General features: G+C 48.6%; 3 protein-coding genes across 6 annotated transcripts in view; 2 read left to right on the top strand and 1 right to left on the bottom strand.

The window, feature by feature from the left end:
- The window catches only part of DCTN5 (dynactin subunit 5), a 36,129-nt gene extending 29,068 nt beyond the window's left edge, over positions 1 to 7,061 (top strand). Inside the window, exons 7-8 of one of the 2 annotated variants that reach the window (XR_010114242.1) lie at positions 1,723 to 1,834; positions 5,200 to 7,061. The gene's annotated coding sequence lies outside the window, so the exon portion shown is untranslated. Of the gene's footprint in view, positions 1 to 1,722; positions 1,835 to 3,571 lie in introns of both variants that reach the window. The other variant, XR_010114243.1, reaches the window with a different exon arrangement.
- A 1,100-nt stretch (positions 7,062 to 8,161) lies between these two features.
- PLK1 (polo like kinase 1) lies at positions 8,162 to 21,389 on the top strand. Its single transcript, XM_055232754.2, has 10 exons — positions 8,162 to 9,169; positions 9,909 to 10,077; positions 10,748 to 10,892; positions 11,929 to 12,022; positions 13,733 to 13,952; positions 18,465 to 18,620; positions 19,659 to 19,736; positions 20,261 to 20,415; positions 20,517 to 20,699; positions 20,883 to 21,389. Exons 1-10 carry the CDS (start codon positions 8,762 to 8,764, stop codon positions 21,084 to 21,086), a joined length of 1,812 nt encoding a protein of 603 aa, XP_055088729.1. The 5' UTR covers positions 8,162 to 8,761; the 3' UTR covers positions 21,087 to 21,389.
- Positions 21,332 to 24,655, bottom strand: part of ERN2 (endoplasmic reticulum to nucleus signaling 2) — a 23,006-nt gene continuing 19,682 nt past the window's right edge. For 2 of the 3 annotated variants that reach the window (XM_055232743.2, XM_055232741.2), the window contains exons 18-22: positions 23,201 to 23,348; positions 22,980 to 23,107; positions 22,317 to 22,440; positions 22,167 to 22,234; positions 21,400 to 22,081 (exon numbers count right to left, since the gene is read on the bottom strand). In XM_055232743.2, coding sequence (XP_055088718.1) covers positions 21,869 to 22,081; positions 22,167 to 22,234; positions 22,317 to 22,440; positions 22,980 to 23,107; positions 23,201 to 23,348 — 681 coding nt within the window. In that variant the 3' untranslated portion in view covers positions 21,400 to 21,868. Of the gene's footprint in view, positions 22,082 to 22,166; positions 22,235 to 22,316; positions 22,441 to 22,979; positions 23,108 to 23,200; positions 23,349 to 24,655 lie in introns of all 3 variants that reach the window. The other variant, XM_055232742.1, reaches the window with a different exon arrangement.

The following is a 24,655-nucleotide window of genomic DNA, read 5'->3' as shown; positions in this document are numbered from 1 at the left end:
AGTTCCTTTCTTAGTCACTGACCCATCTGACAGACTTGAAATTAATCAGACAAACTTTGTTCATAGTTAACATATCCTTGGAAGTTTCTCAGCTATAAAGAAGAGGTCTTGGTGGCTAGGGAAGCCTTTCTGTGCATCCTGTTCTATCCATTGAGAGCCTAGAGGGTGCTGCCCAGCCATATTCTGGCTAGTCTCAGCTATTCTCCTGAAAAAAAATTGGCATCTGACAACCTGGGTGGTGACTATAGGTAGTCAAATCCAGCTGGCTGGTCTCCTGGGGGTTAGCTTCTATGGAGCTACAAGTCCCCTGAAATGATACTGGCAGTGTTGGGACAGTGTGTCTAAAAGCCTGGTTTTTTCAGAACTGGTCTCAGCAAAATGTCTTGCCAACTTCTACAGTTCCCATAAGTACATGATAACTGAAACACTTCTAGAGCCCCCCAGCAATGGGCTTGTGCTTTTAGTAGAATATGTGCTTGCTTCCATTTAGGGGTAAGAAGGTGGGCCCCTCACCATATGCTGCACAGAGAAGAGAGACACCATCACTCATTTGTTCATTTAACAAATGCTTTCCAAGCCACTACTAGGTGCCAGGCACTTCCTAGGTCCTGGGGATACAGTGGAGACTAAGATGGAGCCAGTTCTTTCTCATAGGGATCCCACAGCTTAGTGAGGGAGAAAGCCAAAGAATCAAAATACAGAGAGGGTCTGAGGGGCCCATTTTGAGAGCCATCAGAGTGGTGAGGAGTATGAGTGCTAGAGTCAGGCTGATCAAATCCCAGCCTGCCATTGGCTAGCCTTGTGACTTTGAGCAAGTTATCTTACTTCGTGGAACCTCAGGTTTCTCATCCATAAAATGGGGAAGTTGGATAGGGTATTATGAGGATTGAAATGCATTTATACATGTAAAGCATAAGTACTGGCTCAGGGTGAGCACTCAATAAATGGCAGTTATACCTACTTTTATTAGGAAGTGATACACCTTGAGCAAAACCCCTTTAGAGTATAAGACATAGCATTCTTACATATTTTTAAAATTTAAAATTAAAAACATCTTGCCCTTTATAATCAGTCCACCACAAAGAAGAGATGGAGAAATCACCCTTCCTTGTTTTGTATCTATGGGGTACAAACATTTAATACTCCGAACTGTCAAAAAAGTGGGATTTTCACAGTCTGTTTTACAGCAGAGGAAACATATTCAGAGAGGTTAAGTAAATTTGCCCAATGCCACACATCTAATAAATGGCTGAGCTGGAATCAAGGCCAGCTCTTACTTGGCTGCAAAATCCATGTTTTATGCAGCTCCTCCACTATCTTGGCCTCCAAAGCAGCTGGCTTTGAACGCTACCCTTGCAGCCCAGTCAGCCAATCCCTTGCTCTCCTGAAGCTTTTGCTGGTGGGTGGGCCCCACCTGCTTTCCTTGTGCATTCTCAGACCCTGAAGTGAGAAGAGTTGGCACAGGACATCTTACTTCCCCGAAAACAGTACCTGGACTTTTCTGTATCTTCACATCCATTGGGCATTGGGCAAATGGGTCATGCAGATGAAAATCATCCAAGAAAAGACACACGGGAGTGAAATTCACACCCACTCTGGCTTTCAGACCATGGGTCTGAACATTAGCCCATGGTGTTTCTTGGCCATACTGACCTGTGCCGTTTCAGCTGCGTTCATCTCAGTTGGTGTTGTCTGCTGGCTGCCCTTTCTGATTTCCCACAGGAGCAGTAAGAGCCTGAGGAAGAGTAGGGTCAGAGGAGTCTGGGAGAATGAGGAAATATGAGAGCCCCAGGAACTGAAAAGGCCTGTGAGAGACTGAGCTTCCTGGGAACAGGTACAGGTTCTTTTTATTTCAATAATAACAGAAACAACTGTCAAAACCATGTGCCTGTAGTATTTGGAGTGCTGTCCTTGCAGAATCTCTTCATAAGAACCTTAGGAAATAGGCACATCATCTCCTGGATAGAATCCTAGGAAATGGGCACTATAATGGGCACTTTATCCCCATTTTATAAACATGGAAATTGAGGCACAGAGAGATTAAGTACTTTCCCAAGGTCATACAGCTAGTGATGGAGGAGCTGGCATTTGAACCCAGAGTTTTTAGTCTATCGAGTTTAACCAATAGGTCATATTATGTTTTGGTAGGGAGGGAGGGAGGAAGAAAGCAAGTGAACAAATGAGTCTGGGATTTAGGACTTGCCAGACAAACAAGGCCCAAGAGGCAAGTGTGCAGGTGGGTGTACTTGGGAGTCAGCAGAGTTAGGCTGAAATTCAAGCTTTGCCACCTGCTGGCTATAAACTTTGGTTGGGTAAGTAACCCAAGGTAAATGAGATCATCTCTGTAAAACTCTTAGCCCTGTGCCTGGCACATAATAAATGCTTAATAAGGGTTCATTGTTAGTATTATTGTTACTGATAACATACAAATAGATTGTATTAATGGACCATAATTGCAACTGTATAAAACAAATTCCATGTTCGGCCGGGCGCAGTGGCTCATGCCTGTAATCCCAGCACTTTGGGAGGCCGAGGCGGGCGGATCATTAGGTCAGGAGATCGAGACCATCCTGGCTAACACAGTGAAACCCTGTCTCTACTAAAAATACAAAAAAATTAGCCAGTCGTGGTGGCGGGTGCCTGTATTCCCAGCTACTTGGGAGGCTGAGGCAGGAGAATGGCGTGAACCCGGGAGGCGGAGCTTGCAGTGAGCTGAGATTGCGCCACTGCACTCCAGCCTGGGCGACAGAGCGAGACTCCGTCTCAAAGAAAAACCAGATTCCATGTTGACAAGGATTAGAAGGGAATATGAGAACATGGAAACAGCTATGAAAAGACATAAGAGAATTAGGAGCATTTTCTTTAATATATCATCTTTTTTTAAAAAAAAACTTGCTTGTATTTATTTTTTAAATAGAGACAGGGTTTTACCATGTTGCCCAGACTAGTCTTGAACTCCTGGGCTCAAGCGATCTTGGCCTCCCAAAATGCTGGGATTACAGTCATGAGCCACTGTGCCCGGCCATTTTTTAGTAAACCTTTCTAATGGAACAAGTAAAACACATGCAGTGGGTGCTCAACAGGCCTTGAGTGTATGAATGAAAAATATTTGAACTTGTTTTTACTGGTTGATTTCATTGCTTAAAAAACATACCTTAGCCGGACACAGTGGCGTGCGCCTGTAGTCCCAGCTACTCATCCCCTTAAAAAAAAGTTTTATGCTTGTTAATTTCATAAATGCTAGAGGGATCACCCCAATCAAATAAAGCTACTCAAAAATAAAATACGAAAGGTGTTAGTGAGATACAGCTTTCTAGTTTTTTGCCACTAGTGGATAGGTTGGAATTTAAATTCTTCGGATATTGGAACCAGAAAAGGCTGTAACTGATGATTTTTGCTGTGATTTGTGCCTATTGGAGCCGCGGGAGAGAGGGAGACAACATGTAAAGAGAAGCAATCTGTTTGGAAAATGAAAATACAGTTAAATTGCTAATGAGCCCTTGTCAAAATCAAATGTCTACCCTTAGAGGCTGATGATTGTCTAGTCTAATATGCATTTTTTTTTTTTGAGTGGGTCAATTGGACTGTAAGACCAACATGATAAAAAGGCAGCCTTGCATGTCACTTGGACCACAGCTGTCTGGCCACGCAGCATGCCTTCACTGCTGCTGAAGAAAAGCAGCTGGCTTGTTTAGAATCTCAAATTCCCAGATCCTAATTGCCTGGCCCTGACTCTAAGCTGAAACTTGCTACTGTCTGCCTTGAGCTGTTTTAGCCTCACCACGAGCTATACTAAACTGAAAGCAGACACAGGCTCAATGACCAGGACTCAGACGTTGGGGCCGTTGGAGATTAAGGACCCCCTCCGTGGAGCGCTAAACTATGAAAACGTCCTGGAACCTGGCTGAAAAGGGCTTATTCTCTAATGGGACCATCTAAGATCAAGCTGCTGATAGGCCCTTTGTCTCTAATACAGAGGCTAATTGCATTCCTAACTTCTAATATTTGCCAAAAGCTCCAAGCTGGGGAAGGGTACATCGCAAGGACTGTGACCGCTCCTCCTGCTTTTGACAGACCAGACTCAAACCTTCTCTGGGGCTTCTCTCACTGCTGTTGACTTGTTGCATTCAGCTTTTGGGATTAGTTGCAGCTTGCAACAGTGGACTGACAGCCTGACTTTACTTCCCTCACTTTTCTCCCAGCACACACAGCTTAGTAAGGTAGGTGGATTATTAAAACGTAGCTGTCCCCAGAAAGGTATTAGACTTGTCTAGGCTGTTCATTGAATAATCAGGACAAAAGGGGTGGAAGATTATGTAAACATATTTTGAAATTTTTAAAAATTCACGGTTTCACCCTTTATTAGTTTGCTACGGATACCATAACAAAGTACCACAAACTGAGTGGCTTACACAATAGAAACTTATTTTCCTGCAGTTCTGGAGGCTGGAAGTCCAGGACAAGGTGTCAACAGCTTTGGATTCTTCTGAGGCCTCTCTGCTTGGCTTGCAGATGGCTGCCTTCTTACTGTGTCCTTGCATGGTCCCTCTGTCTGTGTGTCTGTGTCCTAATCTTCTCTTTTAATAAGGATACCACTCAGGTTGGATTAGGGCCCATCCTAAGAATCCCATTTTAACTTAGTTACCTCTTCAGGGCCTATCTCCAAATATACTTGCATTTTGAGGTACAGGTGGTTAGGGCTTCAGCATGAATTTTTGTGGGGACATAGTTCAACCCTCCACACATAATTACCAATTTCTGAATGTCTTTCTGGTTAAGTTGCATAAAAACGTTTATCTACTTGAACTCTAGGATGATAGTTTAAAAAAACAAAATAATGTTGGCCAGGTGCAGTGATGGACACATCTGATCCCAGCACTTCGGGAGGCCAAGGTGGGCAGAGTGCTTGAGCTCAGGAGTTCAAGACCAGCCTGGCAACATGGTGAAACCCTATGTCTACAAAAAATGCAAAAATTAGCTGGGCATGATGGCATGTGCCTGTAGTTCCAGCTACTTAGGAGGCTGAGGTAGGAGGATGGCTTGAGCCTAGGAGGTAGAGGTTGCAGTGAGCCAAAATTGTGCCACCGCACTCCAGCCTGGGCAACAGAGCCAGACTGTGTCTCAAAAAAAAAAAAAAGAGAAAAAGAAAGTTTATCTACAAAAATGCTTTTGTGCCTCTTACATACAACCCTTCCACAGGAAAGCCCTGGCTGAGAGTAAGAGATGGTTGAAAAAAATGCAATGTTACGATTGCTGAACAGGGGACGACTGTTTTTGTAATATTGGAGAAAATAATTAAAGCCTGGCACCTGGGGAGGCTTGATCCCTGGAAGCCTCCTCTTGCTGAAGGAAAATTCCCAGTGCTGCCTTTCCATGTGCTATGAGTGCTTTGAGTTCAGACTGACAACAGAGTGGGTCTAGCTCCCATGCTTTCCATGAAGATCTCCCACAAATGTCATCCATGCTAATGAGATGGATCAACTTCTATCCTGAACAAGCAAAACTGTTTGGGACTCACTGCCTTCAGGCAGTCCCTTGGAAGCCAAGGACTCCGGGAACTTTTCAGATGGGACTGGAAACACTAGGGCAGGAGTTCCCCTGGTAGGAGGTCTGTTCACCTGTACGACCTGACTAATGGATGTCCTGCTTGAGGTGCCCTAATATTGCAAATTCTTTGTTTACAGGGGTACCACCTGTGCCCCTGGGACTGTGCTTCTGTACATGACCACGACTCTTATGATGTCCCCTCAGCCCTGGAAAGCATTTGGGTTAGCTTCCGCTTACTGGTCAGAGTTGTACTGTGCCTGAATTGATGCCTCAGGTCAGGTTGAAAAAAAAAAAGGTTCAGACAGCAATTAAGGGCTGGGCACAGTGGCTCATGCCTGTAATCCCAGCACTTTGGGAGGTTGAGGTGGGCAGATCACCTGAGGTCAGGAGTTTGAGACCAGCCTGACCAACATGGTGAAACCCCATCTCTAGTAAAAATACAAAAATAAAAAAATTAGCTGGGTGTGGTGGTGTGCACCTGTAGTCCCAGCTACTCGGGAGGCTGAGGCAGGAGAATCACTTGAAACCAGGAGGTTGAGGTTGCAGTAAGCCAAGATCACACCACTGCACTCCAGCCTGGGTGACAGAGCAAGACTCCTTCTCAACAACAACAACAACAAAAAAGGAATTGAGGAAGCCACTTGGCTTTCTAAGTTAGACTTTATGGTTAATGGGATTTATTTTAGCTGGTTAAGTCCAGGACCCCTACCAGGAAGAACTGAGGTCCATACTTGAGGTTGGTCTCACCCTTTTGCATGGGGTCCTACTGATAATAATTTTGCTGTAAAGAAGCCTCATTAAGGAGATGGACTGTGTGAAAAGAGATGAGAAAGCAGGCCTGTTTGCAAGGCTGGCCCTTGGCTGGCATCTGAGAGCTTGGATTTCAGGAGGGTTCTCATTACTCCCTAAATGATAAGAGTGGCTCACTGTGCCTAAACTGTACAAACAATGTAGGTTATGCCCAACATCTGCCTTCCTTCTGGGAGTCAGATTTTCATATGCGTTAGGCAGAGGATGAGGTGAGCAGCTTCCAATCAGAACCCTGAACACTGAGTCTGTAATGAGCTTCCCTTGTACACAACATTGCACATGGGTTGTCACAACTGATTGCTGGAGGAATTGTGTCCTATGTGACTCTGCTGGGAGAGGACTGTGGGAGGCTTACACCTGGTTTCCCTGGACTTTGTCCATGCACTTTTTTCCTTTGCTGATTTTGCATCCTAGTCTTTCGCTGTAGTAAATCGTAGCCATAAGTATGACTACAGGCTGAGTCTGTGAATCTCCTAGTACATCATCAGACTAGGAGGTGGTGTTGGCACCCCCAGTACAGGGCACAAGAGAGGCTTGCAGGGTGTTTGTCATGTTCTCTTTCTCGATCTGGGTGTGGTTTACAGATTTGTTCAGTTTGTGAAAATTCACTGAGCTCTATGTACAGTTATGATATGTACATTTTTTCTGTAAGTGTATTAAATTTCAATAAAAAGAATAATTCACACCATAGGGGTACAAAATAACTTAATTTTTCAAAGTCTCCCTTTTATTCAGCCAACATTTTAGTGAGTACCCTTTTTTTTACCAAGCACTGCTCTGGGAGCTTGGGATATGGGATAGAAAGGACAGCATCATTGTCCTCATTGTCCTTCAGCTTAGCTGCAAGGCAGGTGAAGGATGCTTATAGCATGGTTGATTTTTGCTGGGCTCTATGAAGGATCAGAGGGTGCTAAGGAGGTACAGAGAAAGAGCTTCTAACTTGGGTATTTTGCTGTTCCAGGGTTGCCACTCAAGTACCTACAGAACAAAGGGGTGTAGCTGAAAACTGTGGCAAACTGAAAGCATGTAGGCACAGAGTAAGTAGCTAGAGCTGATTTTTTTTCAGGAAAGGCCACAAATCCCAATTTTTAAGAGCTCCTCTTTTAAATGCTGTAAATGTTTTACAATGGCCAGGCACGGAGGCTCATGCCTCCCAGCACTTTGGGAGGCCGAGGGGGCAGATCACTTGAGGTCAGGAGTTCAAGACCAGCCTGGCCAACATGGTGAAACCTCTTCTCTACTAAAATTACAAAAATTAGCCGGGCATGGTGGTGCATGCTTGTAATTCCAGCTACTTGGGAGGCTGAGGTGGGAGGATTGCTTGAACCTGGGAAGCAGAGGTTGCAGTGAGCTGAGATCGTGCCACTGCACTCCAGCCTGGGCGACAGAGCAAGACTCCGTCACAAAAAAAAACGGCGGGGCGAGGGGGAGGCCAAACAAAACCGTGCAAGACACATTTGGCTATGACCTGCCAGTTTGCTAGGCATTCTTCCAACCTTCCCTTCCTCTGACCAAGAAACTGAGTGTCCACTATTTTAGGCCCTGGGAAATTCAGTAGCGAGCAGGCCAGACAGCTTCGTTGCATCATGGGGGGCTCTGGTACTGTGCTTCTCCGACTTCAGGATGTGTAGGAATCACCTGAGCAGTCTTGTTAAGAGGCGGACACTTACTCGGGAGGTCTGGGGTAGGGCCTGAACGTTTGCCTTTGCGGTTCTAACAAGCTCTCAGGTGATGGCGATGCTACTGTTACCTGGCCCTTCCTTTAAGCAGCGTTACTCTGTAATCCTGAGTCGCTCAGGAACAGCAGTTATTTGAAGGAACAGGGCTAGGGGACTTGCCATGAAGGTATGTTTGGCAAGGACACTTTTACTTAGATTTTAGTTCATTTCGGGTGGCTTGGCTGAGAGCTGACGGCATCGGAGGCGGGTGCTAAGGCTCTCCTAAACTACCTGTTGGCGTGCCAGTTCCCTACTCTTAGAGAGCTTATATTCTAGGTGGGGTGGAGGTGGAGGAAGATTTAAGGAAAAGCTTCCTGGAGGAGGTGCAAGTGAACTGCAGGAGCTTTCCCGGACGCCCGAGAAAGGGAGAAACCCCGAAGGAATTCCTCCCCTCTTGGGGCTGGGTCTCCGCATCCACGCCGGGTTTGGTTTCCCAGGCTATCCCACGTGTTCGGGTGTCCCTGTCAATCAGGTTTTCCCCGGCTGGGTCCGGGTTTAAAGGCGGCTGCTGCGCAGGGCTCTCCCGTGGTGCCGCGCGGCGGGCGGGTTTGGATTTTAAATCCCCGCGGCCAATCAGTGGCGCGCAGGCTTTTGTAACGTTCCCAGCGCCGCGTTTGAATTCGGGGAGGAGCGGAGCGGTGCGGAGCCTCTGCTCGGATCCAGGTCTGCAGAGCAGGTTTGGGAGCATGAGTGCGGCGGTGACTGCAGGGAAGCTGGCACGGGCACCGGCCGACCCTGGGAAAGCCGGGGTCCCCGGAGTTGCAGCTCCCGGAGCTCCGGCGGCGGCTCCACCGGCGAAAGAGATCCCGGAGGTCCTAGTGGACCCACGCAGCCGGCGGCGCTATGTGCGGGGCCGCTTTTTGGGCAAGGGCGGCTTTGCCAAGTGTTTCGAGATCTCGGACGCGGACACCAAGGAGGTGTTCGCGGGCAAGATTGTGCCTAAGTCTCTGCTGCTCAAGCCGCACCAGAGGGAGAAGATGTCCATGGAAATATCCATTCACCGCAGCCTCGCCCACCAGCACGTCGTAGGATTCCACGGCTTTTTCGAGGACAACGACTTCGTGTTCGTGGTGTTGGAGCTCTGCCGCCGGAGGGTGAGTGTCGCTGCTGGGGAACTGGAACTGCCTGCGGGGCAGTTGGAGCGCCCAGACCTGGAGCTGCTGGAAAGAGTGCCCAGCAAGGGAGTGCCTGGGACTTGGAGCTGCTAGAGAAGGGTGCTGGGAGCCTCCCGCTTAAGTATGGAAAGTGCCTTTGGTAAAGGCTTCTTGGCTCTTGGAGCTGCTAGAGGAGGGGGTTCCAGTGGAGTCTGAGTCATGTTGCTGATAGGGAAGTCAGCTTCTGGACGCGAGGTGCTGGGGGGAGGAGTGCTGGTAATGGACGCTAGGGCCCTGGAGTGCCCAGGGAGGAGTCCCAGGTTAGTGATGCCGCGCCCTAGGAGCTTCTGGAGTGGAGCTGGGTCAGTGAGGGGGTAGTTGGAGCCAGACTTCGGGCCTTCCGGAGGAGATAAGAGTCAGGAAAGGGATCTGGTGCTGGGGACTCAGAGCCTCCGGAGTGGTGCTGAGAGAGGAGCCCTAGGTAAGGGAGGAAGCTAGGAGGAGAAGGGGTGCTGCGAATGGTTGTGGACAGTGTTAAGGCAGGGTCCAGATGCCAGTTGTGCTGGAGAAGGAATGGGGTGGGGGCATAGGGAAGGAGAGAAACCCACCAAGACCCCTCTTTCATCCCTTGGGAGTCCAGAGTCCAGTCCTGTGCTTCCTTTGCCTGGTAACCCTCTCCCTTCCCCACCGGCCTCAATCCACCTCCCCACCCCTCCTGCCCTCTCCTTCCTACCCACAGTCTCTCCTGGAGCTGCACAAGAGGAGGAAAGCCCTGACTGAGCCTGAGGCCCGATACTACCTACGGCAAATTGTGCTTGGCTGCCAGTACCTGCACCGAAACCGAGTTATTCACCGAGACCTCAAGCTGGGCAACCTTTTCCTAAATGAAGATCTGGAGGTGAAAATAGGTGAGTTGCTGAGCCTGCAGGGGTGCTTGACATCACAACAAGAGGCTGGAATTTGGAGGAGGCTGGGAGAAAGGAAGGAGACAAAGAACCCACAAGTCAGTATCTTGCCTACAGATGCATTATTTTTTTGTGCCCCAATACAACATTTTTCTTTTTTTTACAAAGAATTTGAATTTGTTTTTATTTTTTAAATTGGAAGGTTTGACATAAAAATTTTGATTCAGATCTCCTTTTAAACAGGTGAAAGCTCCAGTAATACGAGGACAGCATTTTCTTAGGGCAGCCCTTTGCTGGGCTGGAAAACAGCTGTCCGCTTCCTTCTTGTTTGCCACAGTCTCTACTCCTCCCTATTACTTCTTCACAGACTTGCCAAGTCTTGGAGGTTAACTTGCTTGATCCTTGAAGGCATTGGAGTTTTACTATCCCTGTCAGTTTCCGTTTCGAAGCATAGCCCCTTTCTAAGAGGAGGGGTGAGAAGTGTCACTGGAGGCACCTCCCTGGTGTCAGCATGGCGGGAAGATTCCTGGGGAAGCCTTGCTGCATACAAGGAGCAGAGGCTTGTGGGATCAAATGGCCCTGGTTCTGGATGGTCAAACCTTAACTAGCCTTCTGCATTGACAGATGTCAGAGGCTGGCATCTAAGTACCCACTCTTCCTACCTCTGTCCCAGGGGATTTTGGACTGGCAACCAAAGTTGAATATGACGGGGAGAGGAAGAAGACCCTGTGTGGGACTCCTAATTACATAGCTCCCGAGGTGCTGAGCAAGAAAGGGCACAGTTTCGAGGTGGATGTGTGGTCCATTGGGTGTATCATGTAAGTTGGGAGTTGTCTCTGGACCTACCTGGTCTCAGCAGGGGCAACTTTGGGACATCCTACCTGGCTGACCTTTTCTGTGGACCTTTCGGCCTGCTTTACAGAAAGCCTACTCCAGGGGACAAGTCACCCCCAAACAAAGCCTAATTGCCATATCTTTCCCTGTCACTGGTGTATTCTGTCGGATTTGTGCAGCCTAGGCCATGGGTACAGAGGAGGAGGAGGAAGAGGAGGGACAGTCTCCACAACCTTACTGTAGTCCTTTGCTTAGAGTTGTCCACAGGGCAGCATCACCATCATCTGGGAACTTGTATGCACAATCTCAGGACCCAGACTACTTACTGGATCAGAATCTGGATATTTAACAAGGTCCTTTGGTGATTCCCATGCACAATAAGGTCTTAAACACTGATGAGCATTAGCATGGTGGGGGAAATTAGGCCAGGAGTTATAGATGGAAAGATGAGGTGCCAGTGGTCATTCTGGATTGAGACTATCAGCAGCGGTTGGTGGCAGGCGGAGGGTCTTTTCAGGTGTTATCAGGTGGCTTGGGCCTTTTCAGGTGTTATCTTTCTTGTTTTGGGCCTAGGTACTGGAGAGTTAGAAATGAGTTGTACCAATGGCTTTCATACGTCTTTGCAGTGGGGTTTTTTCAAATGAAAACTTGAAGACTTTAGTACAGAACTGCTAAAGGTGGAGCTGCTTCTGTAAGTGCAGGTAGCCCTTTGACCTGTTTTGCATGACAGGCAGCCTCTGAGGCCCTTGCACAGAGTCCTAGATGACCTCAGGCTATAGCTAAAAAATCACTGGCCCTTAAGAATCCTGGTCTCACCACGTGTATTCTGCTGAGGGCTTATTCTAGCCAATGTCATGGCTCCTGGGGCTGCTCAGTGGACTTGGGGATTGTCTTCAGGGGCCCCAGAGTTAGAGTGAGTGTCCAGAGGATGCCTGACCTTTGTTCTGACCCTGAGATGATTTCTCTTATGTCTGGGTTGTGGCTGGGAGACTGGTGCCAAATCCTACCTTGTGCTTACAGGTATACCTTGTTAGTGGGCAAACCACCTTTTGAGACTTCTTGCCTAAAAGAGACCTACCTCCGGATCAAGAAGAATGAATACAGTATTCCCAAGGTGACTAATGATGCTTTAAGTTTACATTTATTTTGTTTTCCCCAGAAGCTATTTACGGAGCCCAGAAATATCCTAGGACCAGAAATAGGTCTATCCCACCTCTAAGGTAGCCACAGAGCTTGAGAGGGCCTGTGTCTGAAATTGCATACAGAATTTGACATGTATGTGCACATAAGCATTTTTTCTAGGGGGAGAGAGTTGGCAGATTCTCAAGAGATTGGGTAACCCAAAAGTTGTGTAAAAAGCAAAAAACAAAGGAGGTGGGAAGGACTAGGAGGCAAAAGTGCTTAAGCTCTAGAAATGGATTATCTTAATTCAAATGGATTCTGCCACTTAGCGAGATCACATTGGGCAAATGGCCTGCATCTATTTTTTTTTTTTTTTTTTTTTTTTTTTTTAGGTGGAGTTTTGTTCTTGTTGCCCAGTGCAGTGGCATAATCTCGACTCACTGCAACCTCCACCTTCCAGGTTCAAGCGATTCTCCTGCCTCAGCCTCCCAAGTAGCTGGGATTACAGGCACCCACCACCTCGCCTGGCTATTTTTTTTTTTTTTTTTTTTTGTATTTTTAGTAGAGACGGGGTTTCACCATGTTGGCCAGGCTGGTCTCGAACTCCTGACCTCAGGTGATCCACCCGCCTTGGCCTCCCAAAGTGCTGGGATTACAGGCATGAGCCACCATGCCCAGCCTGGCCTGCATCTTCTGAACCATAGTTTCCATCTATAAAGTGGAGTTCCTGCCTTGGAGCACCTCACAGAGTGCCTTGCATGTGGTAAGCGCTCTCAGAATTATGAATCACTGTGAATCCTAGGCCTTCCTAAAGGCATAGTGGTGTGCCTTTTCTTCTTTTCTGAGACGGAGTCTCACTGTCGCCCAGGCTGGAATGCAGTGGCGTGATCTCGGCTCATTGCAAGCTCTGCCTCCCAGGTTCACGCCATTCTCCTGCCTCAGCCTCCCGAGTAGCTGGGACTACAGGCGCCCGCCACCATGCCCGGCTACTTTTTTCTGTATTTGTAGTAGAGACAGGGTTTGACCGCGTTAGCCAGGATGGTCTTGATCTCCTGACCTCGTGATCCGCCTGCTTCGGCCTCCCTAAGTGCTGGGATTACAGGCATGAGCCACCGTGCCCGGCTGTGGTGTGCATTTTCACAACCACCAACAGAAATACATTTAAAGGAATAGCTGGTTCCTGCAGAAGCCTAGCACACAGCCAGTTTGAAGTGTAGTGTCCTTATGTGAAGCCAAGAGGCCTGTTACCATAAGGACAGACATAGTAAATCCATCACAAAGTGTCAGTTCACTGTCAGAGACAGCATGGAATCAAGCCAGCTAGACAAGGCCTTCACCCTCTCTGTGCCTCACTTTCCTCCTCTGCGAAAAAGGAATGATAATAGATCCCCACTCCTTAGATGTGTTGGTGAGGGCTAAGTGAGCCAAACACAGGAGTGCTTAGAATGCTTTCCTGGCACATAGTGAGTGCTAGGAAAGTGAGTTGGTGCTAGGCCACAGTCCATTGACCCTTCTGTCAATTGTGCTCAGTAAAGCTGACCGTGGAGAACTTGGCATTGAACCAAGTTGTGAACCACTGACCTGTGGTGTATTTGAGACTGGGGGCTGCATGTGGGCTGGGGACCTGCAGCCCCTTTGAGGCCGTACTGTACTCCGGGTCCCCTTCACATTCTGCTTATGGCTGTCCCTCTCTCTGCCCCAGCACATCAACCCCGTGGCCGCCTCCCTCATCCAGAAGATGCTTCAGACAGATCCCACTGCCCGCCCAACCATTAACGAGCTGCTTAACGACGAGTTCTTTACTTCTGGCTATATCCCTGCCCGTCTCCCCATCACCTGCCTGACCATTCCACCGAGGTTTTCGATTGCTCCCAGCAGCCTGGACCCCAGCAACCGGAAGCCCCTCACAGTCCTCAATAAAGGTACAACAAGGCTCTGGGTAAGAGAGCAGACCCCCCCAGAGAAAGCCTAGGTTGTAGGAGTGTGTGCGGCTTAGTCCCTGGCCCTGAGAGCTCAGGTGTGGAGTAGGACAGGCCTCTGTCCTTCAATCCGTGGTTCCAATGCCCATCTGCTCCTTGGCCCTGCCAGGAAAGACTGACCTTACCATGGCTGGATAAACCTACCATGCCCAAGAAGAAGAAAATGGACTGAATGCCAAGCCTGAAAAATTCTTTCCAATCACTTTAATTAATTAATTTAATTTTTTGGAGACAGGGTCTCTCCTCTGTTTTCCAGGTTGGAGTGCAGAGGCACAATCACAGCTCACTGCAGCTTTCAACTCTAGGGCTCAATTGATCCTCCCATCTCAGCCTCCCAAGTAGCTGGGACTGTCAGGCATGCGCCACCATGCCTGGCTAATTTTTCTAGTTTTTGTAGAGACAGTGTTTTGCTGTGTTGCCCAGGCTCTTCTTGGAACTCCTGGGCTCAAACGATCCTCCCACCTCCGCCAAAGTGTTGGGATGACAGGCATGAGCTGCTACACCTGGCCTTTAAAAAAATTTCTAACACTTTTTCATGATTCATTAAAAAACATGAAAATTTCCTTTTTTTTTTTTTTTTCTGAGACAGGATCTGGCTCTGTCTCCTAGGCTGGAGTGGAGTGGTATGATCTCGGCTCACTGCAACTTCTACCTCCCAGGCTCAAGCCATCCTCCCATCTCAGCTGAGACTACAGGCATGTGCTGCCATGCCCGGCTGATTTTTTTGTAGAGACAGGTTCTCACTTTGTTGCCCAGGCTATTCTCGAACTCCTGAGCTCAAGCAATCTGCCCACCTTGGCCTCCCAAAGTGCTGGGATTACAGGTGTGAGCCACTGCGCCCAGCCAGCATGAAAATTTCAAGTACACATATAGAGCATAATGTAATGGATCCCCTCATACTTACCAGATTCAATATTAGTTATCAGGATTTTGTCAAGTTTGTTTCATTTATTTATTTTTGTTCCTTTGAAGTATTTTTTAAAGTTAACCCCAGGCACTTTGCCATTTTATACCTATATAAACTTCAGAATACTTCTCTTAAAAAAGATGGACATTTTCTTAAAAATCAAAAACCACATGCCATTGCTTAGGTTGTCATTGTTTCTAGGTCTCTTCAGAGAACAGAATTAGGAACTGCATCTGTGGCAGTGGGGGAAAACTGACATTGAGTCTATGATGGTATTTCTGAGTCACACATTTTTAAACATTTTATTTTGATATTATTGCAAGCTTATGAAAAAGGTAGCAGAGACCAAAAACACACTCCTGTTCTCCCCTTTTGCCCAGACTCACCAGTTAACACTTTTTTTCACATTTATCAATTGCCCTCTTTTTTCTGAACATTCAGAAGTTGTATACGTCCTACACTTTACCCTTAGTGCTTCAGTGTATGCTTCCTAAAAACAGATTCTTTTACATAACAATAGTACCTGGCGCAATTCCCACGTTCAGGAAATTTAACATTGATACATATTGTCTTACAGTGATCTTCTCCACTGGGAGTTACTGCTTTTCTTCTGGTAATTTTTAAGTGTCTGATTCAGACACACTATTAATCTGTTTTTACTTCTTTGGTTTATACTTGTATTTCTTTTCTCTTAAACTGAAAATCTTGTTCCCTTACATTAATATACTTAAAATTTTCAACAAATATGAGTTCCTGTTATTAAATGATATTTTATTTTCTTGCAATTCTAATTGTCCTTAAAGTATATTTCACTAAGGATACATAGTTTTAAAAAGTCACTTGAAATACCTTTTTTTCCTCTGTGGATATATCACGAATTTGATGTACAACTTCAGTTCATTTTTCAGTTTTCAACTTTTAGGTATTGGTTTTTCTTAAACTTCATTTTGGAATAATTTTAGGCTTATACAGAAAAGTCGCAACAACAACAAAAAACTCCCCAGAGTTTCTACATATCTTGCAGCAATTATTACAGTGGAATGTTTTTTGAGACAGGTCTCAGGACTTGCTGTCACCCAGGCTGGAATGCAGTGGCTCAATCATAGCTCACCGCAGCCCAAACATCCTGGGCTCAAACAGTCCCCCTGCCTCACCCTCCAGAGTAGCTAGGACTACAGGCATGTGCCACCATACCCAGCTAATTAAAAAATTTTTTTCTTTGGGAGGCCGAGGTGGGTGGATTGCCTGAGCTCAGGAGTTCAAGATCAGTCTGGGCAATGTGGTGAAACCCTGTCTCTACTAAAAATACAAAAAATTACCCGGGCGTGGTGGTGTGCACCTGTAATCTCAGCTACTCAGGAAACTGAGGCACAAGAATCGCTTGAACCTGGAAGGCGGAAGTTGCAGTGAGCCGAGATCTTACCACTGCACTCCAGCCTGGGCGACAGAGTGAGACTCTGTCTCAAAAAAAAAAAAAAAAAAAAAAAGGAAAATTTTTTTTGTAAAGACAAGATCTCACTATGTCGACCAGGCTTATCTCAAACTCCTGCCCTCAAGTGATCCTCCTCAGCCTCTCAAAGTGTTAGGATTCCAGGCATGAGCCACTGTGCCCTGCCTAGAGTGATGTTCTTTTTTTTTTTTTTTGAGCTGGAGTCTTGCTCTATCACCCAGGCTGGAGTGCAGTGGCCTGATCTCGGCTCACTGCAAGCTCCGCCTCCCGGGTTCACGCCATTCTCCTGCCTCAGCCTCTCTGAGTAGTTGGGACTACAGGCGCCCGCCACCACGCCCGGCTAATTTTTTTGTATTTTTAGTAGAGACGGGGTTTCACTGTGGTCTCGATCTCCTGACCTCATGATCCGCCCGCCTCGGCCTCCCAAAGTGCTGGGATTACAAGCATGAGCCACCGCGCCCGGCCTAGAGTGATGTTCTAATGGTAATTTTTCCTTTCCTCACTTTTTCTACATTTAATAATTAGAATTATTCTGTAAGGAAGAGCTGTTCCTTCTCTCTCATTGATTTATTTATTTGGTTATGTCTGAAATAGACTCATGGATATTTTATTCTTTGGGCTATATTTTAAAGGATTACTTATTTCTCTGCTTTTTTTTTTTTTTTTTAATTTGAGACAGGGTCTTGCTCTGTCTCCCAGGCTGGAGCGCAGTGGCACAGTCTTACCTCACTGTAGCTTTGATCTCCTGGGCTCAAGTGATCCTCCAGCCTCAGCCTCCCAAGTAGTTGGGACTTGAGGCATGTGCCACCGCATCTGACCAATCTTCAAATTTTTTGTAGAGATGAGGTCTTGCCCTGTTGCCCACACTGGTCTCGAACTCCTGAGCTCAAGTGATCCTCCTGCCTCAGCCTCCTACTTTTTTTCTTTCACTTTTAATTTTTCATATAGCATTTTAAAAACTTAAGGAAATTTTCAGTTACCCGAAGGTGGAGAGAACTGTATGATGAGTCCCATGTTTCATCTATTTTTACTAGTTATCAACATTTGGACAGACTTGTTTTATTTATTCCAGCCTCCTGCCTTTTTTGTTACTGGTGTTTTAAAACATTATTATTTACTATTTATTATTATTATTTATTTGAGACAGTCTTGCTTTGTTGCCCAGGCTGGAGTGCAGTGGCAAGATCATGGCTCACTGCAGCCTCCACCTCCTGCGTTCAAGTGACTCTCCCACCTCAGCCTCCCAAGTAGCTAGGACTACAGGTGTGCCACCATGTCCAGCTAGTTTCTATATTTTTAGTAAAGACAGGGTTTTGCCATGTTGCTCAGGCTGGTCTCGAACTCCTGAGCTAAAACAGTCTACCTGCCTCGGCCTCTCATAGTGTTGGGATTATAGGTGTGAGCCACTGGGCCTGGCCTTGCTGGAGTGTTTAAAGCAAATCCGTAATATCTTATTATTTCATAGCTAAGTCCCTATCATGACATCGTTTTTTAATTGAAAACTTAAACATTTTATATTATACAAGGAGAATTGGCACATATTGGTGGGGGAATAAATAAATAAGGAAAAAGACAATAAAAATAATCTGTGTTTCTACTGCCCAGATATAATCAGCGTTAAAATTTCATGTTATCTTTTCTAGCTTTTTTGGTTATAAATAAGCATATAAAGCAAATTTTGGGGTGGAAAAAAATTTCTTGTGTTTTTATTTAAATGCCTACTGAATCCATTCTGTGGATGAACTAAACTACTCAGCCCTTCCATCTGCCTGGATGCTGAAGTTGCTTTCAATTCTTTGCTCGAAGCTGGGCAGCTCTGAGCTGCTGGTGCCTTCAAGCTGTTTGCCTGAGTGGCAGGTCATATCCTGCAGGGCCACACCGTTGGGTCAGGGGCCAGAGCTTCTGAAGATCTGTTGCCTCACAGTGAGCACTATGTGCCTGTCACCTGAGCATGGCAGCTGCTGCTCTAATAACCAGGCACTGACTCAGTTTCCCCAAAGCAGTGGTAACTAAGAGAATTTTTCTTTCAGAAGAGTTTCAGCTTTGGCAGGGGAGTCCTATGCCCTTCCCAATGCCCCTGTTTTTGTCACCTTCCTAGGCTTGGAGAACCCCCTGCCTGAGCGTCCCCGGGAAAAAGAAGAACCAGTGGTTCGAGAGACAGGTGAGGTGGTTGACTGCCACCTCAGTGACATGCTGCAGCAGCTGCACAGTGTCAATGCCTCCAAGCCCTCGGAGCGTGGGCTGGTCAGGCAAGGTGGGTACTGCTGGGCCCTGGGCAGGGCAGGATTGCTTGGGGCATCTGGAAAAGGCAGGAGGGGCCTTGGCCAACAAAGCACTGGTGAGTTGTCCAGGCCCTGTCTCCACAGCACCATTGGTTTCCCCATTTCCTGATATCCAAGGCCCTGCTTGCTGTGGCTTCTGCCTCCTTTTCTGATCTGTCTTTTACTCTAGCACCTCGATGTGCCACCTTCATATGCTGTTTCTTTTGCTCAGTAAGTTCCTATTATTTCTTCAAGACCCTTGAAATAACAGACCCAGATGTACTGCAGCCTCAGGGCTTTCTCCCTGGTCCTGGCATGAAGGCACTTCTTCCAGACACCACATGGCTCATGCTGTGGCCTCCTTCAAGTGTCTGCTCCAGTGTCAGCTCTGTGAGCATCTCCCTGGCCTCTCTGCTGGTGCTTCTTATCCCCTCACCCACTGCATAGTTCTCGATAACACTTCTCACCCAACATAGTCCAACATGTCCTTCTTTGTTTATTGGATTTAAAGTAAGGGGTTTGTTGCATGCACTGAACATAACATTTTGATGTGTTTGCAACTGGCTTCTGTCTTCACAGTTTCTTAATTACTCCAAACTGGAAAACTAGATGTCTCTGACTCTTACCATGATAGAAGTCACTGATATTTTGTCCATACTTAAATTGATTAGTCTTTGCCGCTACAACCACAGTGTAAGCTCCATGGAGGCTGGGGTTTTGTGTGTTGCTCACTGTACCTGCGACAGTGCCTGGCATGGTAGGCCTTCAGTAAATGGGTCAGTGGAATGAAGGAGTGAGTGGAACTTGGTGCACTGTGCTGAGACTTTCTCTGCAGACATGTCTGTGCTGCTGCTTGTCTGAGCCTGTTGGCAGCAGAGGCCCTGCTTTGCTCTTCTCTGGGGCCCTAAGCCTCTCAACTGAGCCCAGATGGGGTGCCCAGCAGGCTTCCCTTTTCCCTAGTGTGGGCCACATGTGTGGACCAGAGGGGAAGAGGCTGGTCCTGACCAATTGTCTGTCTGTTTCTGTCTCAGAGGAGGCTGAGGATCCTGCCTGCATCCCCATCTTCTGGGTCAGCAAGTGGGTGGACTATTCGGACAAGTACGGCCTTGGTAGGTTTCTTCCAGAACAGGTGGGTGACTCAGGCACAGCCAGGTGACCTTTTCAGTTGTTACAGGCTCTGGCCTGTTTGAGCTCCCAGGTACTCTTCTCAGTGCCCTCCTGTCTCCATCCCCGGCTTCCCAGTTCCAGCTCCAGCTCCCAGTGCTCCCTGACTCCCCAGCTTTTTTTTTTTTTTTCCAGAGACAGGGTCCTGCTCTGTCGCCCAGGCTGGAGTGCAGTGGCACAATCATGGCTCACTGCAGCCTCAAACTCCCAGGCTCATGCCTGGCTGCGGGCTCAGCCTCCTAAGTAGCTGGGACTACAGGTGTGCACCATCACGCTCAGCTAATTTTTAAAATATTTTGTAGAGATGGGGTCTCATTACGTTGCCCAGCCTGGTCTCAAACTCCTGGGCTCAAACAATCCTCCTCCCTCAGCCTCCCAAAGTGCTGGAATCACAAGCACGTGCCACCACGCCTGGCCCCACCCCCCGCTTTCTATTCCCCCTTTCTGAGACCTCTCCACCGATCCCTAGGGTATCAGCTCTGTGATAACAGCGTGGGGGTGCTCTTCAATGACTCAACACGCCTCATCCTCTACAACGATGGTGACAGCCTGCAGTACATAGAGCGTGACGGCACTGAGTCCTACCTCACCGTGAGTTCCCATCCCAACTCCTTGATGAAGAAGGTGAGTGCCATCCGGCCCATGGGGCGTGGTGTTGCGGAAGTGGGACCTGTGTTGGAGGATCAGACTCTAATTCTGGAACCCCTCACCTACCTTTCATCCAGATCACCCTCCTTAAATATTTCCGCAATTACATGAGTGAGCACTTGCTGAAGGCAGGTGCCAACATCACGCCGCGCGAAGGTGATGAGCTCGCCCGGCTGCCCTACTTGCGGACCTGGTTCCGCACCCGCAGCGCCATCATCCTGCACCTCAGCAACGGCAGCGTGCAGATCAACTTCTTCCAGGTGAGCTGGAGGTCACCAGGGGCAGGAGAGAGCTGGGGTAGGCTCTGCGTGCCTGGCAGTGGCCCATGTGAGTTGAGCGTGGAGTGAGCAGCTCAGGTACCTATAACCTGTTGTGTCTTCCCTCTACTCCCTAACATACACTGGCCTCTGGGATGGCCAATCCCTACCCCTCTTCTCTTGCAGGATCACACCAAACTCATCTTGTGCCCACTGATGGCAGCCGTGACCTACATCGACGAGAAGCGGGACTTCCGCACATACCGCCTGAGTCTCCTGGAGGAGTACGGCTGCTGCAAGGAGCTGGCCAGCCGGCTCCGCTACGCCCGCACTATGGTGGACAAGCTGCTGAGCTCACGCTCGGCTAGCAACCGTCTCAAGGCCTCCTAATAGCCGCCCTCCCCTCCGGACTGGTGCCCTCCTCACTCCCACCTGCATCTGGGGCCCATACTGGTTGGCTCCCGCGGTGCCACGTCTGCAGTGTGCTCCCCAGCCCCGGTGGCTGGGCAGAGCTGCATCATCCTTGCAGGTGGGGGTTGCTGTATAAGTTATTTTTGTACATGTTCGGGTGTGGGTTCTACAGCCTTGTCCCCTCCCCCTCAACCCCACCATATGAATTGTACAGAATATATCTATTGAGTTCGGAACTATCCTTTCCTTGGCTTTATACACATTAAACAGATGTGAATCTTCTTTTTCTTGTATTTCCTGAGGGGTGCCAGGGCCTGGGATCCAGGGAACATCTCTGCTTCAGCCCCAGGCTGCCCAGCCTCTGCCAGTCTTGTGGGGGCAAGGGGGTGACAGTGTCTCTCTGTGGACCAGGCTGGAGTGCAGTGGCACGATCCTGGCTCACTGCAGCCTCGAACTCCTGGGCTCAAGTGATCTCCCACCTCAGCCTCCCAAGCAGCTGGGACTACAGGCATGCGCCACCATGCCTGGCTAATTTTTCAAATTCTTTGTAGAGATGGGGTCTTGCCATGTTGGGCAGGCTGGTCTCGAACTCCTGAGCTCAAGTGATCCTCTCACCTCAGCCTCCCAAAATGCTGGGATTACAGGTGTGAGCCACTGCACCCAGCCTGGCAGTCTTTTCTGATTCTGATTCTGAGGCCAGCCACAGGCTCAGCTCTTCAGCCAGCCAGCATGGAGACCATCTGTGTGGCGTCCAGCCCACCTCACCTCCCTGCGGCCCCAGGGCATGGCCTTCTGGCCTCTGAGTCTGGCGGGTAGTAAGGCAGGAAGAGGCTCTCAGAGGCACAGCTCCTCATGGCTCGGTGCGTGTGGAGGAGCAGTCGTGGGAAACGGTTTGTGAAGTACTGGACGAAGCCATCAGGGACTTGGCCGAGTGCCTGTCGCACCTCAACTGGGAGCTCCCTGTAGTGGTGCTTCTGTGGGTAGGTAGAGCAGAGAACCCTGGCTCAGCTGCAGCCAGGCCTCCCCAAGACCCAGGCCCACCCAGGCCCCAACACATACCTTGTTCCTTACAGCACGCAGCAGGTCTCGCACTGATGTCCCCTTATAGGACCGGAACTTTCTCAGGTCTGTGGACAGGGAATTCAGTGGCAAAAGCATCCCTGCTGGGCTCCCCTCCACCGCCCAGGCCCACCTGAGTGTGGCCTCTACCTATCTGCAGTGGCATGGAGATGTGCTCGTGCCAGTTGTCCCGGACCACTGCGCGGCCTCCTGCCTCCAGTGCCCTCACCAGGGGCTCCTGCTCGGACTCCTTCTCCAGCCAGTCACTGACGTCCTGGGGCCCAGAGAGCTCCTGAGCCTTGTGACCAAGGCCAGAGGCCACATAGCCAGGAGTGTGTTGTCTTACTTAGGGGAGTGGTTTAGGATGACTGACAAGGATCATTGTCTCTGGGGGCATGAAGCTTCTCTATGCCACGTCTCTGTTATTTACCACCAACCTGTGAGCTTGGTACTGCTGTCCCCATTCTACAAATAATCAAACTGCAGTTCAGAGGCACGAAGTCTCTTGCTCAAGTTCACACAAATGCAGTGGGCTATTGGCACAGCATGAGTGATGACTCAGGTGGAAAGGAATGGGCTATATTCCCATACAAAGGGCAGCTGGGGCTGGCAAAGCTGGCAGTGAGTGGACCAAAGAGTGCCAAGATGGTGGAGTTTAGGAGTCCAGCCTGGCTCCCAGTTTAGGGAAAAAGCCAGGCTGCCAGGACCAGGTAGCTCTTCCTGTTTTCCCTCAGCCAATCTAATATCCCATTTCTTATTGCCCAGGACCCAAACTTAGGACTTTGGGGGCCATTCCCAAGCTTTCCTTCTGACCTGGAAGAATTGGAGTTGCTTGGCTCTGCTCCAAAAGAAGGGGTGGGCCAGCACCTGGGGGGCAGAGGGGCGTGGCTGCGGCAGCGGGCTCAACATGGCTCCAACGAGGTCCCGGGCAACCACCTTGTCTGGAGGATGGAAGAGGAGGAGGAGAGTCTGCTTCAGGCCTGCCTAGTGTCTTGCCCTTCCTCCCTTCTCTGCCCTGCCCAGGGCTCCCTCACCGTGGACCTCTTCCTCCAGGTGAGCCAGACAGGGAGCCCCTGTGAGGATGTTTGCCTGGCGATAAAGACTGTCTCCAAAGGGGTGGCTGCCACCAGAAAGCACGTAGTAGAACACGCAGCCTGCAGAGAAGATGTCCACAGCGCTGGTCTGGGGCCAGAGAGATGGGTGTGAGAAGGAAATCTCTGCTTCCAAGGAAGTCGGCCTGGCTAAATTCTCCCATGGGCTGATAGAGCAGCCAGGGGTTTGGCTCAGACTGGAACTCAAGATGCTTCCCGGGCAGCATCTCCTTGGCTCTAGAGCCCTCCCATTTACACCACTATAGTGGGCCGATGGTTTTCATCCAAAACCTTTGCCCCTACTGAGCTAGTTCAGGTTTCCAAGCTTCATTCCTGCAGGGTGTAGGCAGGTTACATAAGTGGGTGCCACACATGAGGCAATAAAGCAATCAGGAGGACTGTGGTGACCTGGCATGGGTTCTGTCTGCAGGGGCAGCTGGTCCTTAGCTCCAACTGGTTGTCACCAGGGGACTCTCCAGGGTGGCAGAGCTGATTTTGGTTTTTTTGAGTTGGAGCCTTGCTCATGTTGCCCAGGCTAGAGTGCAGTGGCACAACCACACCTCACTGTAACCTCAAACTCCTGGGCTCAAGCAATCTACCTCAGCCTGAGTAGCTGGGACTACAGGCATGTGCCACCATGCCTGACCAATTTTAAAATTGTTTGTAGAGGTGGGTCTTCTTATGTTACCCAGGCTGATCTTGAACTTTTGGCCTCAAGCAATTCTGATTTTTTTTTTTTTTAAAGAAAATCCAGAAACCCAAATTTTATGTAGAATTTCTCAAATGTTAAAATATTGGGCCAGGCAAGTGGCTGACACCTTGTAATCCCAGCACTTTGGGAGGCCGAGGTGGGAGGCTTGCCTGAGGCCAGGAGTTCAAGACCAGCGTGGGCAACATGGTGAGACCCTGCCTCTACAAAAAAATACAAAAATTAGCTGGGTGCCATGTTGTGTGCCTGTAGTCCCAGCTACTTGGGAGGCTGAGGTGAGAGGATCCCTTGAGCCCAGGAGTTTAAGGCTGCAGTGAGCTGTGATGGTATCGCTGTACTCCATGACAGAGCAAGACCCTGTTTCAAAAATATATATATATAGGGCCAAGCACAGTGGCTCACGCCTATAATCCCAGCACTTTGGGAGGCCAAGGTAGGTGAATCATCTGAGGGTTGGGAGTTTGAGACCAGCCTGGCCAACATGGCATAAACCCCATCTCTGCTACAAATACAAAAATCAATGGCATGGTGGCACCTGCCTATAGTCCCAGCTACTAGGGAGGCTGAGGCAGGAGAATCACTTGAACCTAGGAGGCGGAAGTTGCAGTGAGCTGAGATCACACCACTGCACTCCAGCTTGGGCAACAAGAGCGAAACTCCATCTCAAAAAAAAAAAAAAATAAATAAAT

Source organism: Symphalangus syndactylus, chromosome 11, assembly GCF_028878055.3.
Source record: "Symphalangus syndactylus isolate Jambi chromosome 11, NHGRI_mSymSyn1-v2.1_pri, whole genome shotgun sequence".
Lineage (NCBI taxonomy): Eukaryota > Metazoa > Chordata > Mammalia > Primates > Hylobatidae > Symphalangus > Symphalangus syndactylus.
The sequence above is the reverse complement of the archived record's forward strand: the minus strand, read 5'-3'. Positions and strand labels throughout refer to the sequence as shown.

Bases quoted from the DNA above. Each gene is read 5' to 3' on its own strand.
- PLK1 (XM_055232754.2), top strand. From the start codon at position 8,762: ATGAGTGCGGCGGTGACTGCAGGGAAGCTGGCACGGGCACCGGCCGAC. The intron at 10,078-10,747 runs GTGAGTTGCTGA...CCTCTGTCCCAG, and splicing joins AGATCTGGAGGTGAAAATAG to GGGATTTTGGACTGGCAACC. The intron at 13,953-18,464 runs GTACAACAAGGC...TCACCTTCCTAG, and splicing joins CCTCACAGTCCTCAATAAAG to GCTTGGAGAACCCCCTGCCT.